Below are 20,000 nucleotides of genomic sequence, written 5' to 3' on the forward strand. Positions count from 1 at the left end.
TTAACTGAGGATTTCACATGACTTTCCCTTTCCATTTGTTATAAATCATGCTAGGCAGCTAACTTCTCTGCATGATTTCTCTCCAATAATTAAATCTAGCATTTCCAGCTGCTGTAAAATTTGTTGCCCTTTTGTGTTCAGTTATGTTTTTTCATGCGGAAGACTTGGACTTGCTCACAGTTTTAATTCTTCTTTGGTGTCAATTTATAGGCTGTGGTAATAAATGAAATGTTTTACTTCATGGTTCATGCTCAGAAACGTATCTTGATACTAGTGTTGCCTTGACAGAGGGAAGATGCAAGGCTAGGTAAGTGTTCCAGTAGTGACTTGGTTGTAGCTGTTTGCTTTTTGTGTCCTTGGGAGACAACAAAATTCAGTGCTTCCCTTGACTGATAATCTTCTGTATTCTGCATCTTTTCCCCTTTGGCATGCTAAGCATTAAATGTTAGAATATGTTACTGGTATCAGAGGGAAGGAACTAAAGTACTGCAAGTCAGTTTTGGCAGAATCCCCAAAAGTCCAAGGGAATGTTTGAGAGCTCTTGAAAGAATTATGCAAAGGTGTTTGGTGTCTCTCTAGTTTCTATAAGTGATTGTTACTTCTCTATGTACCAGTTACTGTGGGAAGGAAAGTTTTAATCCTTGACGGGGTCCCTGTTCTCCATAGTTTTCCAGTGTTTTTAACACAACTTGCTTTGTTACAGAACCTGTGCAGCGAATAATCTTTCTGTGGCTATCCGAACATCCTTTTAGGTGAAGTGTTACTCAGCACACTTAATGGTAATGTCCTCATCTATTAGAACAAAAGATTCTGTAAAGCTTTTGTTGTGGTTTAGCCCCAGGTAGCAACCAAGCCCCACTCAGCTGCTCACTCACTCCCCCACCAATGGAATGGGGAGAGAATCAGAAGGATAAAAGCTACAAAACTCATGGGTTGAGTTAAAGACAGTTTAATAGAGAAAGCAAAAGCTGCACACACAAGCAAAGCAAAACAAGGAATTAATTCCCTGCTCCCCATGGTCAGGAGATGTTCAGCACCTCCAGGAGAGCAGGGACACATCACACACAATGGTTAGTTGGGAAGACAAACACCGTCACTCCAAATGTCCCATCCCACTTTCCTTCTTCTTCCTCCCACCTTATATACTGAGCATGATGTCCTATGGTATGGAATATCCCTTTGGTCAGTTGGGGTCACCTGTCCCAGCTGTGTCTCCTCCCAACTCCCTCACCAGTGTGGCAATGTAGGAAGCAGCAAAGGCCTTGGCTCTGTGTGAGCTCTGCTCAGCCACAACAAACACATCTCTGCATTATCAACCCTGAGCTCAGCACAAATCCCAAACACAGCCCCACACTAGCCACTGGGAAGAGAGTTAACTCTTATTCAACCCAAACCAGCACAGCTCTCAATGAGTGTTCTCTCTAGTAGAGTGGCTCAGCAGCAATTGTTCTTCACAGAACGTATGGAGATAATGGATAGTGCAAGTTGTAGTGCATAAGACTGGAAAAATGTAGTGAGGCAACACAAAGGAATTTAGATGAACTCTCACAGAAAAATAAGGCTTTTCACATTATGTGTTGAAGAGGCTTAACACTCTCAAATGTAAATGTTTAAACAAATGCTGCTCCTTGCATTGGCTGGTTAGGTGTTACAGCACCATCTGTCTGTCGGTGGAAGGAAGAAAACATTTGACTTTCATTTCTAAACACCTTGTTTGAGGTATTATAAATGCTTCATGCAGTGCTGAGCATAGAAGAATATTTCTATTCCCATTGGAGGATTAACCAAGTTTGTTCTGCTGCAATATGTTGGGCAAGTTCCAAACTAGCAGATTAAATTTCTCATGTTCCTGAGGTGGCAATTTTAGGATTATTTGTCTCATGTGAACCAAAGGATACTGAAATGAGAAGTTCATTTTCTGTTTGAACATTATAACGTTTTCCCTATGCTCTGAGAAGTGTTGGGATAAAATATTACCTACTTTTGGAAGAAGGAGTGATTGTGGTTTCTCTTTGACTATGTTTTAATGAGCAGTGGGAAGAGAAGGAGTTAAAAACTGCACTGGAATGCTGAGACATCTCTTTTTGTTATTTCTGTATTTTAAACTGAGATATATGCCTAAGAGTTATCAGAGATTCAGCACCTCCAGGAGTGCAGGGGCACGTCACACACAATGGTTAGTTGAGAAGACAAACACCATCACTCCAAACATTCCATCCCACCTTCCTCCTCCTTCCTCCCACTTTATATACTGAACATGATGTCCTATGGTATGGAACATCCCTTTGGTCAGTTGGGGTCACCTGTCCCAGCTGTGTCTCCTCCCAGTCTCTCATGCACCCATAACTTATCAGAGATAACTCTTATCTTTGTCTGGAGAAGCTCCAGAGTGACCTTATGGAGGTGGAAGGGGAATTTTTCCACGGGCATATAATGATAGGACAAGGGGTGATGGCTTCAAACTGAAAGAGAATAGGTTTAGATTAGATACTAAATTATACTAGTGAGTGATGAGACACTGGCCCAGGTTGCCCAGGGAGGCTGTGGCTGCCCCAAGCCTGGCAGTGTTCACAGCCAGGTTGGCTGAGCCTTGAGCAACCTGCTCTGGTGGGAGGTGTCCCTGCCCAGGGCAGGGGTTGGGGCTGGATGATCTCTAAGGTCGATTCCAACCCCTAAAATTCTATGATTCTATGGTTTTATATTTCTGCTGTGGTCTGTATCTTCTGCTGGACTGGGAACAGGCTTTTCTTTTTGAACTCAGCTTTTGCTGTGGCTGTGCATTTTATCTTCGACATAAGGACGCTGTATATTCCCTACCTCATCCTGCCTTTCTTTCAGTATCTTTTTGGCATTCAAACAGTGACTTCATGAGCTGGAGCTTTCTTGTCTGTGTCTCGAGTGGCTCATTGAAAGAAATGTAATGAAGCATGACTTCCTTTACAAAAGCAATGATGACTCTTGCCCGTGTGTTTATTCCTTTGTTTGCTTTTTGCTTTGAACACAGCTTCGAGTTTGCCTTTTATGAGTTTAAGACTTAGTGCCATGTAGTTTCCTGCAATTTTCCAGAGGCCACTTAGTGTGTTTCATTCTTCTGGCACTGAGACACTTTGAGCACTGTAGCTAATGGCTTAGCTGTGCTCATCTAGAGTTCTTCTAGATCACCTGAATGAATACTCTGTGGTCCTTGCCGTTGGTCTCTTGTCAGATTTCTAACTTCTAGCTCTTGTCTGTACTGGTTATCTCTTCCAAGGGTTCTTACCTTTGTTCATGTATTAACTCTACAGAGACAACGGGCTAACTGCTCCTGATTAGTTTGGAAAATAAGTTATTGCTTTCTTTTATGTCTTTATGCAATTGTTCCTCAAGCTCTTTTGACATGCTTATTTCTGATTTTAAAGCTAACATGCCATAATTGACGTATTTTTCCATTTTCCTTCTTGGGACAAAAGGAAAATGAGTGAAGAATGCCATTTCCTTACAGACTTCTTTCTCTAAATCTCAACCATACCAGCTTATTTTTTGTCTTTAAAAAAGCCCTTCTGATGGATGGCAAATGTTTCCTTTGAACCCCTAATATTGTATCTTTTTATACAGTTTGTGCTGTCTACAGAAACATTTTGTGTTTTTTTCTGCATATTTTTATACTCCTAATATGAAAGCTGAGCTAGCTAGCTAAGAGATTTCTTGCTGCAAATGAGATGTTCCCATCAGAAATGTTGTTGTTCTCACCTATTCATGAAAAATAAATCAGTATTGTTTACCTTGTTTATTATTCATGCACAGATTTTTATGGTAACTTATGCCAGACACTGATTCTAAAATACTCCTGACTGAAGCAATGCAGTGTACACAGAATGTAATTTGCTAGCACTAACAAAGCAAATATCCTCTTGTGCTGCATTGGAGATTTTTCTCAGAAATTCGTGTCCAAAGAAAACTTGCATTGCTCATGTACCTTTTTAACAGCAGTGCTAGGAGTTGTTCAGCTGTGAGGGAAAAGTTCTAGTGACAATACAAGTCTCCTGTGTGTGTTACTGTAGGTTGGGTTTGATCTAAATGAGAGAGACAATGCATTAAAATAGTTCTGTTATTGATGCTGACAAGGTCACAGAAGATCTTCAGGGTCTTTATACCCAAAGGTATGTTTTCTCAGTATTTCACCTAGTAGGTTGGACTTAAATATTCAGCTCAGTTGTAAACTCTAACTTATTTTTGCTTTTATTTAGCATGTGTTTCTTTGTTACTTTGTGTTTATTATTTTTGGGCTTCACTGGGCTTTTTTTCTTTTGTTTTTCTTAGTTTTACCTTTTTTTAGAATCTAATATTTATCACATTTCCTCACTTTTACTTTGATAGACGAAATTAGTTTTATTCTTGTAGGGTTTTTTCTTTCTAAGGTGGTGTCTGCATGCTCTAGATCATCCTAGCAGCTCTGCCCTGGGTCTGTTTTTGGAAGGTTGAGTCCTGCTGCAACATGGATGGGCAAGATTTATTCACATGGATAAGTCCATTATCAAGCCTATTATCAGACTGTGGATACCTAAGGATGAGTTAATCAAATGGGCAAACATAGTACCACTTTCCCAGGATATGCTCCCACTCTTCTGCAGTTTGAAGTGACCTCTGGTTCGTTCTTGCAGCAGGGTTAGCCATGTGCTTAGTTACCCCTTGAGGATTTTTCCCCCACTAGCCCTGTAAGACTGAATCCATGAAGGCTTTTGCTCAGGCTTACACTGCATCAACTGCAAGTTGTCCTGGTGCCTTACTTACATTCTAGTGTTGTAAAATGCCTTTTCCCTGGCAGCACGTCAGGTAGGATGGGAGACATGGACCACAGCCTTCTGTTCATCATGCTGATGTAACTAATAGAGTAAAGCTGTTGCTGGTAATTGCAGTTAAGAGCCTGAATCCAGCAAGTGTAATGAAGGGCTTCTTCCAATAGCTGCACAAGGTCCTTTGCTTCATAGAATCCTAGAATTTTAGGGGTTAGAATGGACCTTAGAGATCATCTAGTGCCAACCTGACCAAGTTGCTAAGAGCACTGGAGCATCTCCCCTGTGAGGACAGGCTGAGGGAGTTGGGGCTGTTGAGGCTGGAGAAGAGAAGGTTGTGTGGAGACCTCAGAGCACCTTGCAGGAGCTGAAGGGGCTCCAGGGAAGCTGCAGAGGGATCTGTGTTAGGAGCTGGAGGGACAGGACAAGGGGTTAGATGGGAGAAAATGTTTTTTTTCCCTGTGAGGGTGGTGAGACCCTGGCCGAGGTTGCCCAGGGAGGCTGTGGCTGCCCCAAGCCTGGCAGTGTTCACAGCCAGATTGGCTGAGCCTTGAGCAACCTGCTCTGGTGGGAGGTGTCCCTGCCCAGGGCAGGGGTTGGGGCTGAATGATCTCTAAGCTCCATTCTAACCCCTAAAATTCTATGATCCTATAATTTTACAAAATTCTCCTGTCCCTCCTGAATTATCTCCTTTTTTCCCCACCTTGAAAATCCTACTGGTTCATAGTTACTTCTTCTGTGTCTGTGATTCCAATTGTGAATCCTTCCAAAATCCTTTGCAGTTCTATCATATTTCCTGATGGAAGACCCAAAGCTGCAGCCAGGTGTGAACACACCAGGAATTTATAAATACACAATATTTCCTGTGTTGTTGCCTTCCCAGTGTCTCCTCTTGGCTTGTTGATTATCCTGTACTGAGCTGATGACTTCATAGGACTATTTGTCATTGATAATACCATCTCATTATGACACAAAGGAGCAGAGATAAAGGTGAACTCAGTGTCCATCATTTTATATCTAAAATTAGATTATTTTCTACGTTTCTTATCTACACTGAAGCGCCTGTGCTGTTTTATTATGACAATGACTTGGTCTTTCAAGCTTCCCCTGAAGTTCCTCACACACCTTTGTGACTTTACAGCTCTGAGTGGCTGAGTATCAGCAAGGAACTTTGACAATTCATTATTACCTCATTTTCAGGCTAATTTTACATATATATTGAACAGCCCAAAGCAGTCACAAACTGACAGGAATTGTGCAGTTCATGTTAGTTGGACCAGACCCTTATCTAGCATTTTCTCTCCTCTCCTGGAATTAGCTTTTCTGATTCTTGTCATTTACCCTTCCTTTGGCTGCTTTTTGTTTTCCTTTTCTTTGTGATGTTGGTCTAGATAAGTCATTGCATCTTCCTAAATTGTGACTTTTAAAATCAAAGTAGTTTGTGGAAAATAGTGAGTGGAAAATTTGTGCTTACTGATGTTTGAAGAGCTTTGGTGAATGAAACATATAGAATATACTTCTGTTGTTATTATTTGTACACTTAGCATTTCCACTGAAGGTGAAAATATAAAAAAAACATTTTGAAAGAAATGTCAATTGCAGCATGAGATGATAGTTGAGTTTTTGTATGGCTGCAAGAACCTGAGACTATTGTAACAGGCTTTTTTGTTCCTGCTTAAAAAGAGTCAGAGAGTTTATAATAGCATTAACTTCCATAGAAAATGTTTTCAACCTGTCTTTATAATTCCAGAATTAGTGAAAACATTTCTGTCTTTAGATTCTTCCATCGAGGCCCAGGGAAGCGAATTATTGAAAAGATAAAACCAAATTTGTTTGCTTTCTGTCATAGTTCATATCTACAGCCAACCTTGATAGAAGACCAGAATGATTTAGACAAGTTTGCTTTGGAGATTCATAACATATGCTTGCTGGACAGAATTGAGTTATCTCTGCTCTGGAGAGTAAGTTATTGTAGCAGGAGCTGACAGAGATGAAGATAACTGAGGGAAATTCAATTACCTTTTAGTGTTTTCCTTCTAATAGGATTCTTAATGTGAAAAAGATCCTTATATGATGCGCCTGTGTTGCTGTGTGAGATCTGCTTTGATACCTGCATCCAGAATAAAGTGAACTCTCCTTTCCAGGCCTTCATTAAGGGTGAAATATGCATCTGATTGCTAAATGGGTGTTAGCTTTGGATTCAACACATTGTTGTTTTCAGTCCAGATGTGTTTACCACTCTTTTGGTACTAATCTTGAATATTCTCTTAGATACAATTTCATTTTCCAAAGCCTTGTTTTTATGATAAAAGCTTGTTTGTAACAGGAATTGAAGAAAGAGGTCACAAAAGCGTAAAATAACTCCCTGTACTCTAGTGCTGTTTCTGTGTTTTTCTCATTTGTCTTGCAACAGCACCCAAGTCACCAGTGCTGTGATGGGCTGACCTGAGTTCAGCTGTTGGATTAAAGCACATCCCACTGGACTATAGCTGGACTTGGGAGTGACAGTGGCTGAGAAGCTCATCATGAGCTGCAGTGTGAGCTCAGCCCAGAAAGTAATGGAAAATTGGCTGCATCCACAGCAGTGTGGGCAGCAGGGCAAGGGAGGTGATTCTGCCCCTCTGCTCTGCTCTGCTGAGACCCACCTGGAATACTGCACAAAGTTCTGGTGTTATCAGCACCAGAAGGACATGGAACTGTTGGAGCAAGTGCAGAGGAGGCCACCAAGTTGCTAAGAGCACTGGAGCATCTCCCCTGTGAGGACAGGCTGAGAGAGTTGGGGCTGTTGAGGCTGGAGAAGAGAAGGTTGTGGGGAGACCTCAGAGCTCCTTCCAGGAGCTGAAGGGGCTCCAGGGAAGCAGCAGAGGGATCTGTGTTAGGAGCTGCAGGGACAGGACAAGGGGCAATGGGCACAAATTGAAGGAGGGAAATTTAGGTTAGATCTTAGTCAGAAGTTTTCCCTGTGAGGGTAGTGAGACCCTGTCCCAGGTTGCCCAGGGAGGCTGTGGCTGCCCCAACCCTGGCAGTGTTCACAGCCAGGTTGGCTGAGCCTTGAGCAACCTGCTCTGGTGGGAGGTGTCCCTGCCCAGGGCAGGGGGTGGGGGGGATCATCTCTAAGCTCCATTCCAACTCCTAAAATTCTCTGATTCTATGAGTTCTCATTCCATTGAAAGCTTCAGCCTTTCATTGAGAATGTTCTCAATGGGTGAGATTGAAAAGGGACAGTATTTGTTTAAATAAGAACTTTACAATTCATTTGATAAAATGATCTCTGTTTTGTAGTAGATGGGCCTTGGACTATGTCTGGGATCTAGCAAGGGAAGTGGTGGAAAACTGTAAAGACACATCCAGTGTAGGGTGACATTCCTAATCTTTTATAAAGGGAGCCCTTTATTTCTGGGGAGACCTATACAGCTTTTCAGGCAAAGGAACAAGACTGCACTAGTCAGAGTTCTTAATGGTTACTGGAAGGTCCTTTCACATTGCCACTTGTGTCTCCCTGCTTTGCACTACAGGTTTTTATTGAAACTTTCTTGTGTTTGCTTTTAAGTGGGAGTCACTGGAATAGATTTTTTGCATGTTTGTCTTCCTGTTTTCTTTCTGATTCTTTTACAGAAATGATTGCAGAATGAGTCCACCTACTGATTTTTCTCTTTGATTTAAATATAAGCCGATTCCTTTGGGATGGCTTCAGATCATGAAACAGAGGATCTGTCAGGCAGTTAAGGTGTTTTCTGGTGATCACTGTGTCAGTAAAGCTTCCAAGTGGCTTAGAGTCCTCTGGATTTCACTGTCAATCTGAAGTCCAACTGGAAGTGGCAGAGTCAATCCTTAAAAAGACTTCCCATTCAGAGAGCCAAATGGCCCCTACTGTTCAGTTTCACACAAGGAAGAAGATATGTTTCCTATTGCTTTTCTCATCTCTCCTCTTTCCCACCTGTTTCCTAGTCACGTTTCTAGGTCCCTGTTACTAATTCACTTTTGAGAAAATACATCTTCATACATTTCTGGCCATTTTAAAAGAAAAGATTTAGCTATCCCTTGGAAGTCGGGTTTGGAAGGTGAGGATAGTGACTGTGATGATGAGCAGTGCAAGTGCTTTTGACCATGTGTCCTAGTGCCAAGATAATGAGCTTTTTTGTTTTGGTCAGTCCTCACTGTGCTGGCTCCATGCTGGCTCAGCCCCAAGGGGACATTGTGCCACCTGCAGACATTGCTGTATCATGTTCCCATTAGTCCCAATGTGTTAAACATTTACAGAATAAAAAAAACCCAAACAGATATCCTGACTTCTAAAATATTACTGCTTTTTTTTTTTCCTACAGTGCCTGTTAGAAAGCCCAAATATCTAATTTCTAAGCAGTTGTTGATAGCCTTGAAGTCAACATCACCTCTCTTGGCATTGGACCAACACTGTTTTGCAAGGCAATTTCATGTGGTTGGCATGAGAGGAGGGAGGAATGTTTCTTGGCTTATTTTTGAATCACAGTTGTTTGAAGCTATTGAGAAATTTGGAATATTAGAAGTAGCTAGAAGTAGATTATTGGCTCGAGTGTAACTGAAGCTGTTAAAGCATTTGAGAAATGTTGTTCCATGGCTCTTTGATATGTCCAATAACTGTCACTTACATGTGTTTTAGATCATGTTTTATGTGATTTCAGTAGTTTCTGTGGGAGCTGGTGATTTTGATTAGTCACTGTACTTTCTTTCAATGCCTATAACATTAATGAGTGAACTGTAATTCACACCCAATCTCAGGATTGTGGTTTAAAAATCCACAGACTTTGTGTTGCTTTTTTTTTTTTATAATCCTGCATGGCTATTGTGCTCTAAGCATAACAAGCTCCATGGACTGAATTTATTATTTTACACTGAATTAAAGTCAATGAGCAAAACCTAGTTAAGCAGGATTTGTGCCGTTGTAACATGTAATCTGTTTTGTGTCCTTGCACCAACATCCACGAGTTCAGCTGTTTGCAGCAAATGCTGATAACTGGTATTGAGGGATATTGTGAAATCACCCTCATACCACTGAACACAGACAGAAAAACGTTGCATGCTGAACTCAAAGCCAAAATCAAACCCCACCAACATCAGAACTTGGGGTAGGACATTTCACAAGTTCTGGTGTTTAATATTGAAATTAGAAATAAACTGCAGACTCAAGAGATGGATCTACATGTTCTTACATAATGGAAAATTAATATGTTTAGGGAGTTTTCTCTTTTTTTAATTACAGTTGAGAAGAAAAGGATGATGCCAGTAGGAACTGCTTGGTGCTCTTGGTATCTCTGAGGGAAGCATCTGTGGCTGTGATTCTTGGGGATGTCCTGTGCAGGGCCTGGTGTTGGAGTAGATGATCCTCTAGAGTCCCTTCCAGCTCTGATTATTCTGTGATATGCTTGTCATTGACATGCAACCAGTCATGGCAAGATAAGAAACTATTATACCTAAATGCTTATCACAAATGAATGTGTTTTCTCTCATTTTTCTTCATGAATTGATATGTTTTGTTGCATTCTTAAACTCCTGGATTAAAATCAGAGTCGAATCCAAGACGCTGAACAGAGAAAGCTGAAAAATGCTTGAGGGGAACTCTGTAGAAAATAGAAACACAGAGCCCAGGCTGCAGGGAGGTCTCAAGGGGCTAATCTTTCTGTCTTTTGGAAATCCGGAACTTCACATAATCTTGGAAACTGTTTATGAAGAGGTTTTTGGCTGGAAATGAATTTGCTTTGCATGTGTTTTGTGAATCTGTAAGGAAATTTAGTGAGTGTGATGTGGCAGGAATATCATACAATAAATAACAACCTCAGCGGAGGTTATTTGTTTTTTATTGGTTATTTGTTGCATTGTATTCTAAACACAGTGTGAATGTCAGTCCTTGTATAATAAGGGTCCTATATAGAAATATACATCCCTGTAAGGTGAGTGCTGAGACAATTAGCTATAGAAATTAAAGAATTTTAAATCATGCAAATGTCTTTTGCTTGTTTTAACAGCCAGAGACTGAAGCCACATTCATAGTGGCTTAATTTGGAGCCTTATTGCAAAATCCCTTGTCCCACTGGAAGGTTCCAAATGATCTCTTGCTTTATCTCCTTGTCTGAATCATTCTGGCTATTTTTTTTTCATTCTCTGTGCTCTGAGGTTGAATTACTTTAAGATTTAGATTCATTTGTTTGGAAGGAAGGTTGGCAAAATTAAAATGAAGGCACTTAAAAAAAATCACTTCTTTTCCTTTCATTGAGAATTTCCAATTTTTTCATATTTTCAGGTATTACTGTTTCCCCACTTACAGGAATGGACTTTCTGCCCCTATTATGAGAAGTGATTCAGAATTCATGATGTGATTCTCAGAATTCATGACACAAAAGCTGTGGAAAAATTGCTTTGGATGTTGTGCTTTTAAGGGCTTCTTAATTAATCAGTTGTGTTTCAAAGGTCCTCAGTAATGTGTGTTACCTGCTCTGAGAGACTACATTTCAGGTTTAGCTGTGCCATCTGAACTGCATGTGGCTTTCAATCTGTTCAGGTGTCACTCCTGTGCCAAGTCGTGGTGCTGTGGGTTGTAAAAGAGCTGTGCTGGCTGTAGGGTGTCTGAAATCTGAATCCTAGGCAAGCAATTGTTTGGCTGCTGGGGCCAAAACTGCTGAACTCCTTTGCACTCACCTTGCAGGTAAGAGGAGTCCTGACTGTGCCTCAGTGGAACGAGGCAGTTGGAGAGGTGGTGGCCACAGTTAGTGCATGAGGACATTTCAGAGCTTTAATTTGTGGGGGTTTATTGCCAATGTGCTCTCTGGCTCTTGGGAGTACAAAGAATTTCACAAAATCTTGAAGAATGGATTGAAAGCCATAACAAGACTTATTTGGCAAATGTTTCCTGAGCTGGCAGCATCACCACTGCGATGGATGAGAACTGTTCTCCTGCTTCCACTCAGTGTTCTTACTGCACAGTGAGGAGGAAGAGTCCTGATGCTATTGCTAGAGTAAGGTATTAATGGCAAGAACAAAAGATGCAGTTTCTATGGGTAATGTGAGAAAGAACCAACAGGTAAAAGAGGACACAAAGAAAAGCTATGGAGCACTGAAAGTAGAATTGGGACAGTTCCCTAGGCACTCTCCACTTAATTTGGCCCTGACTAAACATGTGTCGTGAATCTTTAGGTTGTGTATGTATCTGTTTGGGTTTTGGGGCAGAGTGGATGTTGTTTATAAAATCAGGGAGTTTGTCAGTTCCAGAAGTTGTTCATGGATTTGTTTGCTGCATTGGACGAGAGGTTCTTTAGTGAATACATCTCTAATCTCTGTGGTGATGTTGGAGCTGTTGAGTGTCACAAGGTTGATCCAGTGTGGTTGGGGAATAGCTTAAAAGATCATCACTGGCTCCTTTGCTTAATATCTAGTCTGACAGCACAGAGCCACCTATGCAGGAGTGCTGAGCTTTACTCTTCCTAGAGCACGGAGGAATCTTACTTTGATTACTTCTGCCTTGAAAAATGCTTTGTACTTGGAAGATGTGGACCCAAAGAATGTCAAATTTAATGCTTAGGAGTTGTTTTTAGGATCTTACTGTTTTAAACAAGACCAGTATGAAGGCACTGCTGACATAAAGCTTTGCAAAGAGCAAGGGAGTAAAGTGTCTACTTCCCTTGAATGGGAAGTGTTTGGGCATGGGTACAGTAAGAATTGGGTTCTTGGGTTCATTTGTCCTTAAATGTTGATTATGGCAATGGTTAGCAGTGATGCTTAGGGAGTTAGAATGTTGGAATAATGTAGCACTTCCCAGTTTCTAGCAAAGAGAGCTCTCAGATGTTTGTGTCAAGCTTTGTGTTCCAAGGTTGCGACTGTAACACAAATAATATCAATTGGAAAAGCATCAGATAAATAAATAAAACTCTGTGGTACTAATGGATACTGCAGAACAAATCTGATGTTATTTGTCTCTGCTGCTCACCACTCGTTTGTTCTGTCAGTTGCTTTTTTATCCACTTGAACTCCTGTTAGTTTGTCTCATTTACCTGCTGTCCTAACTGGGGTTCATTTGAGAAATGTGTTCTGTGTAAAACTGCTCTTGCCTTGTGTTTATTTGGGTTTGCTAAAGCTTATTCTGTGAGACCTGAAGGTAAAAAATAAAGCTGTTGACTCAGCACAGATTAAAACCAGATGTCTCTTGAGATCCTTGCATTTCCCTCTGAACACTAACCCAAATTGATTGTGGTAGGTTGTTTTTTTCTGGTCATGGCCATAGTTTTGCCAGTCTGTGTCATCTAAGTCAACTACATGCTTTTTTCCCCCTCCTCTTGTGATTTTAAATGTATGGTTTTCCCCCCTCCAGGAATGTCTGGCTATAAACCCACTTTCTTTTTTTTCCATTGCCTCCCCTTTCCCCCTCCATTCGTATTACAAACAGTTGATTTAGATGCAGATTCTTTTTAATCTTCAAATCAGATAAAAGGTTGGAAAAGTGGATAAATGAGGTTTGGAAAACCATGGGTTGAAGAGATGAGAAGCCATTGCATTGTGTTCAGTCCATTAAAACAAGAAGAAATAGAAGAGATACTTTGATAAGTGTTGTGCTGGTGTTAACCTTGATGGCTATTATCGGGGGGATGATGCTATATCTATTTCATTGGCTTAAGCTTTTTTCATGCTGAGAGAAATCAATACTTGGAGGCGTTGGATGACAGAGGCATCACTTCAGAATTGACGGTGCCTGTCAGACGTTGTCATTGGTTGACTTTTGTTCGCCGTTGAGGTTTTAAGCTTTCATTTTTCTAAGTCTTATTCAGGAGCCTTTGTAAGATTTCCCTGGGTAGCATTTTTAGTCCAGACTTTAAACCAGGGGTCAGAGGTCAAGTGCAAAGAGCTGTGAAAGCAGAGGGTTGAGGAGCTCCTTCATTTACTAAAATATCCTTATTTGTAGGGAATTTGCATTAGTGGCAAGGCTGCACGTTATCTTAGGGATGACTTTTCCTCTTAAGTGACACCCTCTGAGACAGGTTGTTCACAGAGCCAGTAGCTTTTAGCCAAATTAGACCAAGGAACTGGTGGATGTAAAAGTGTTCAGCGATCTCGGAGTTGAAGAATCAAAGTAAAAAAGGTGCAACGTTTCTTTTTAAAGCCTTATGGTGTTCAACTTTTCAGTCATTTGTAGAAAGCACTAGGATGTGATTTTGGGACTGCAGAGCTGTAAATGGTGCTGTGCAGGGGAGATTTTTCACTTGACATTGTAATGAGAATCAAAGATCAAATAGTTCTGAAAACACTAGATTAATCCTCTTCTTCACTGAAATACAGACAGACAGATTAGACTAACTTACCCTGTCAGTGTTTTGCAACAGGATTTCTGGGATGTTTTCTGCGTGCAGAATGTGTTGTATTTTCATGTCTATAACTTGCCTTTTCAAGGACCTTGTGCTCCTGTAGAATTCCAGTTCCTTAAAAATAAATCTTCTGGTACCTACGTGTTCACATAGCCTGAAGTCTTGTCCAGGCAGGGAATGGGTGAGGAAAAACCTTGTCCTGTGATAATGGCAAAGAGAAGGTTTTTGTTCCATCCTGGATGAAGGGGTAGAAAACAAAACTCTTCCCTCTATCCCATGCCACATCAAAAGATTCTGCTTAATGTACTTCCCCTCTGTAAAACTTGTAACAGTCACTGAATTGGAGACTCTTTGTGGATAACCTGTGAGCTGTATATGTGAAAATATATTTTTGCTCCGTCCAACACATTGTGTTTCATCCCAAGTGTGACCGCAGTACTTGTGTGATTATAGTTTTATTGCACAAGCAGCTAACAAAAATCATGTACGTGGTGGGAGGAAGGTTTCACAAACATGTTTGCATGCAACTGCGTCTAACTGTAAAACCACATTCAGGCATGACAGGGTGCACATTGCAAGTGCCAAGAAATCAAGCAGTAAAAAAAGGAATAAACCCATAAAAAATATATGTTTGAGTTTGTGCATGAACAGAAATGAAGATGGATTTTCATTTCACATAAGTAGAATGATTGGGGTTTGGTGTGCAGTATTCACTGCACTGTCTTTGGAGGCAGTGGATTAGGGAAACTGGCATCTGAAAAATGGCAAAACACAGCAGAGAAGTGGAGATCTGTTAGTGCTTTCAGAACAGCCTGGTTGGTGAGATGCTGCTTGAGGATGGGCCTTTTTCTGTGTCTTTTGGTGGAGCCAGTCACCTGTCACTACTGGGTTAAAAAATATTTGAGAGAGAGAGAAATAGCTTCCTTCTTGCTGTATGTTTGGCATATATCACGGAATCATAGAATCAACCAGGTTGGAAAAGACCTCCAAGATCATCAAGTCCAACCCTACCGTGGTCACTAGCCCAGGGCACTAAGTGCCACATCCAGTCTCAGCTTGAAAACCTCCAGGGATGGGGTATCCTCCACCTCCCTGGGCAGCACATTGCAATGCCTGAGCACTCTCTCTGTAAAAAATCTCTTCCTAATCTCCAACCTAACCCTCCCCTGGCAGAGCTTGAGTCTGTGCCCTCTTGTCCTGCTGCTGATTCCTGGAAGAACCTTCCTTGGGTAGGAACCACTGAACAATTGAGGAGTCACCTGTATCAAGGAGAAGATTAGTTTTGCAGGACTTTCTTAGTGTTAGTAGCTATATATGGATGTGCCGTGTGTGGCTTCTTTCTGTTCTGGTCTGTAAAACATGTATTGTGAAGAGTGTGCAGTGGTTAGAAGTTCCTCCTGGAGGGATGTTGTAATTGTATGGGATTGCTGCATGTGGGAGTACCTCAGTTTGAGTGTATAATTACAAATTTGTTTGCCTGCTAAATGCTGAATTTCCTGAAAAGTGGAGCTCTATTTTGATTTTGTAACAATCTGATTATGTTTTCATGGAAGTTGTCAGAACAATAAAATACCTTTTTTTTTTTTCTTCATTCGTTTGTCACATCTACATTTTGAAAATCTTAGTTGGTATTTAATGAAGGATGTGTTCAAAATCACATCATAAAGAGACTTTCTTTTAAAGAGGTACAAGTTCATTATATCTTTTACAAAACATTCCAGTTTGATTTCCATTTTATCATGTTTTAAGGTCAAATGTGACTTTAATGTTCCATAAAGAGACAGAGATTGATAATGGGGAAAGAATAACCCTCTAATGTGATTTATATCTATGGATTTTGTGTCAGATATGAAAAGTTGCTGTTCAAATTGTAAAGGAGGATCCATTAAAGAGCACTTTAAAACATTTTACTACTTAGCTTACCTTATACACTTGTTTTTAGAATTCTGCCCTTTCAGGCAACTTAAAAATAACAGCTTATGAAACATTTACAAAGTGCTGAAAAGAACTTGGAATCCTCACGGGTGCAAAATAATTTAATGTATTGGAAGAGACAGTTGGTGTTTAAAAAGAGCTAGGAAAAAATCTTGTTTCGTGTTGGTTATGATTTAGCCATCCTGTATTTTTGTGAGGAAATGCCAGAGTGTTTTATGTAGGAGTACAAAACCTAATTTTCGATGTCTCATTGGCTTGGAAAGTCACCTGCTTATTCTTCAGTCCTGAATTTTTACTCCTCAGGTGAGCTTTGCTGTGAGGTGTGGGAAAAGCATGAGGAATTTTGTGAATGTTTTAAAATTGTTAAAAAACCTCTTGAAAATTTATTCATCTCTTAGTATCATTTTGTTATCTGATATCTCTGAAAACCTACATGACCCCAAATTTTATTTCATGGTTTTTCCACATTCTTCCTATCTTTCTTTCACTTATATGACATATTTGTATATATACATAGAGGAATAACCTTCGTTGGCTCTGATTTATTTGCAGCAAGTTTTTAATGCTTGTACATATATATATGTATAGATACACATACATATAATGCTTGTACGTGTCTATAAAGCATTGCTGCTGTTTCAAGCCTAAAAGGCATTATGATATTGTGCTGATAGATCAACTCTGAGCAGTAATTGTACTGGTGTCTGCATCAGCTGTGCTTCACAAAGGAAAGGCCATTTTTTGTCGTCGTTAGGCAGACATTTGTGTCCATCCCACTAACTAGATCATAGAATAATCCAATCATTGGCAAAGGCTGAAATGCTTTGTCTGGCATATGTGATCTGTGGAATTGCCAGATGAAAAGTGAAATTAGAAGCAGGGAGTGCTGAAGTGGGGAAAAGGCTTTATTGTTTCTACCACTATTTGAATTTCTGGTGGGTTTGCATGTACAGAGAAATTGGGTTTTGATGAGGGAGTGATGTCAGATTGGTGCCTGTTCTTTGAGCTCTGTATGAACAGGCAAATTTTCAGAAGGTCAACAGAACCCCAAATTATGAGACAAAGAATCTTTCATAGCTCTGAGTTCAGCAAACAGAAGATATTTCTACTACAGATGTAGTACTGCTAGGAAAGTTATTTACTTGCCTGTGCTGGCCTGAGAATGTGCTCAGCTCCAAGAAGCCAGCTGATAAAGATCAATTCAGTCTTCATTTTGTCTTCTGGTGTCATGGTTTAACCCCAGCCAGCAGCCAAGAACCACACAGCCTGCTGCACATCTGGCTATCTGAAATTGTGAGGATTTTCTCCTTAACTTTGATAGTTCTTTATTTATACAACCAACAGCAAGCAGTTTGCTACCTAAGTCTAATGAAGAGCCATGGGAGTGAGTGATCTGCTAGCTGACATGGGTTGCTCCAAACTTACCTGTGTGTTTGTAACACTGTTCATTTTGTTATGTCAACAACCTCTTGGATTTTGTATGTTTTATTAAGCAACCAGGCCACCAATATGTTGCCATTTGCTCAGTCTTGAGTGGGTATGCTACATGGTTAAAGCAGCAGTGAGGAGAGAGACTTGGGAGTGACAATGGATGAGAAGCTCAGCATGAGCTGCAGTGTGAGCTCAGCCCAGAAACCAATGGAAAATTGGCTGCAGCCACAGCAGTGTGGGCAGCAGGTCAAGGGAGGTGATTCTTCCCCTCTGCTCTGCTCTGCTCTGGTGAGACCCACCTGGAATACTGCGCACAGTTCTGGTGCCTCAATGTGAGAAGGACATGGAACTGTTGGAGCAAGTCCAGAGGAGGCCACTAAGTTGCTCAGAGCACTGGAGCATCTCCCCTGTGAGGACAGGCTGAGGGAGTTGGGGCTGTTGAGGCTGGAGAAGAGAAGGTTGTGTGGAGACCTCAGAGCACCTTCCAGGAGCTGAAGGGGCTCCAGGGAAGCTGCAGAGGGGAGGGACTCTAGGAACTGCAATGATAGGACAAGGGGTAAAGGAAGGAGGGAAAGTTTGTGTTGGATGTGAGAAAAATATTTTTCCCTGTTCTGGTGGTGAGACCCTGTGCCAGGTAGCCCAGGGAGGCTGTGGCTGCCCCAACCCTGGCAGTGTTCACAGCCAGGTTGGCTGAGCCTTGAGCAACCTGCTCTGGTGGGAGGTGTCCCTGCCCAGGGCAGGGGTTGGACCCAGCTGATCTGTAAGGTCCATTCCAGCCCTTAAATTCTAAAGAATGCCTGGCAAACCAGGATCCTCTGCTTGGCTCTCTGGACAGATTTCCTTTGGTCAGTTGTGCAGGGCCTCAATTGCCCAACCTGGAAAATGGGGTCAATTCTTCTTTCTTGAGAGTTTTGTGTAAGCAATTAATGATGTGCTTCAGATCTCCTTTTGTTGGTGTAACCAGAATAGAAAGTAATGAGGTGTTTATTTTCTCCTCAGTCACTCTGTGCCCAGTACTCCGCAGACAAACGGGAAGAAGAGAAAATGTGTCATCATTTGATAACAGCAGCGAAGTACCGAGACCAGGTGACTGCAACCCAACTAATACAGAAAATTATCAACATCCTGACAGACAAGCATGGAGCCTGGGGAAGCTCTGCAGCAAGGTAAAGCCTTTTTGGGGTGTTCTGAAATAGTTGTGCTCAGCTGTGCTCCTGGTGATTTGACTTAATGGTCAAATTTACAGGTAAACAAGTTTGTTCAGGTGTTTTTTTTAACAAAGTAATATAGAAAAGGCAAAATGAATGTGTCAGTACTTAGTATGGGTAAATATCCGAACTGGTGTTTTATTAGAGCAGGAAAAAGCAGAATGATTCTCTTGTGACTTTCAGCTTTGCTATAAGGATGTGATGGAATTTATTCTCTTACACCATGAAGAATGTAAGTTGTATTATATGAGTAAAGATTGAACCAGTTTAGTAGCTTTTCTTTTCTGCCAGACTGGAAACAAACAAATATCTTTTTAAGTCAGAGGGAAATGATGATATTTGTATTAGTCATTTCAAAGTCAAAATGAGACTGGCAAATTAATGCATCGTTAATTTCTTTGGCATTCCCAATAGGGACCTTCAGTACAGTGATACTTGCCTGATTTCTGTAGCTGTGATTTGTGCTGAAGTTTCACTTGCAATTCTAAAACACAAGTTCAAGTCCTTGTTGCACAACCTCAGTTAATGCTTAGGAATAACTGGAACATGATGAAGCTAGAACAGAGCTGTGCTAAATATTCTCACCTGTTAAGTCACTGTTATTTGAAGGTAACAAAATCATAAGCGTGAGAGAAATACCTGAGTAGACACCAAACTGTTTTCCCCAGTAACCTTTATTCATGGTTCAATGACTGCTTATTTTCTGGAAAGGAAAAAAAATTCCCAAGCATTAGCAATTTCTACAGCACACAGTAACTTAATGAATATTTCCTGAGGAAAAGCAACTGGAAGTGTTGCCATTGAGAGTCATCACATGATGACATAGAATGTCTGTAACCACACTGTTAATACCAGTTTTGGGCTCTAGCTCATAGGGTTGAAAATGAAATGCTGAAGTAAGTGTTTAATGCTGTTTCTCTTTTGTTAAGTAAATTCTGATTAAATAGGGAAGGCTGTTTCAGAAAAAAATGATGAGTGTGTAAAAACAACAGTTGTTTTCACCATTTCTAACTATTTTTAGTGCTTTAATTCCATACGATTTTATAGTAAAGCAATTACAAATCTGTCTAAACCCAGAATTCTTTTAGTACTTTGCATGTCTTTGGTTTTGGTGACTATGTACCTTGTACTTTAGTCCATCTGTTTGTGTCTCTGGATTGAAAACTATCATTACTGCCTTTTTACCAAGCAGCAGAGAGGACAACTTGCTCTTTAGGTGTGTTTTGCTCGTGGTGGTAACACTGGTGAAGTTGGTAAAGGAAAAGTGTAGTTTATCAAATATTCCATGCTTAGAGGATAACTGTTTTCTGATAGGCCTCAAATAAGGT

At 40.8% G+C, this 20,000-nt stretch overlaps 1 protein-coding gene across 1 annotated transcript in view; it reads left to right on the plus strand.

Annotated features, from left to right (window-relative positions):
- The window catches only part of LRBA (LPS-responsive vesicle trafficking, beach and anchor containing), a 142,111-nt gene that overhangs the window by 83,837 nt on the left and 38,274 nt on the right, over positions 1-20,000 (plus strand). Inside the window, exon 35 of the mRNA XM_009082076.1 lies at positions 18,464-18,630. Within this exon, the coding sequence (XP_009080324.1) occupies positions 18,464-18,630 (167 nt within the window). The remainder of the gene's footprint in view (positions 1-18,463; positions 18,631-20,000) is intronic.

The sequence above is a fragment of the Acanthisitta chloris genome, unplaced genomic scaffold (genome assembly GCF_000695815.1).
Source record: "Acanthisitta chloris isolate BGI_N310 unplaced genomic scaffold, ASM69581v1 scaffold8389, whole genome shotgun sequence".
NCBI lineage: Eukaryota > Metazoa > Chordata > Aves > Passeriformes > Acanthisittidae > Acanthisitta > Acanthisitta chloris.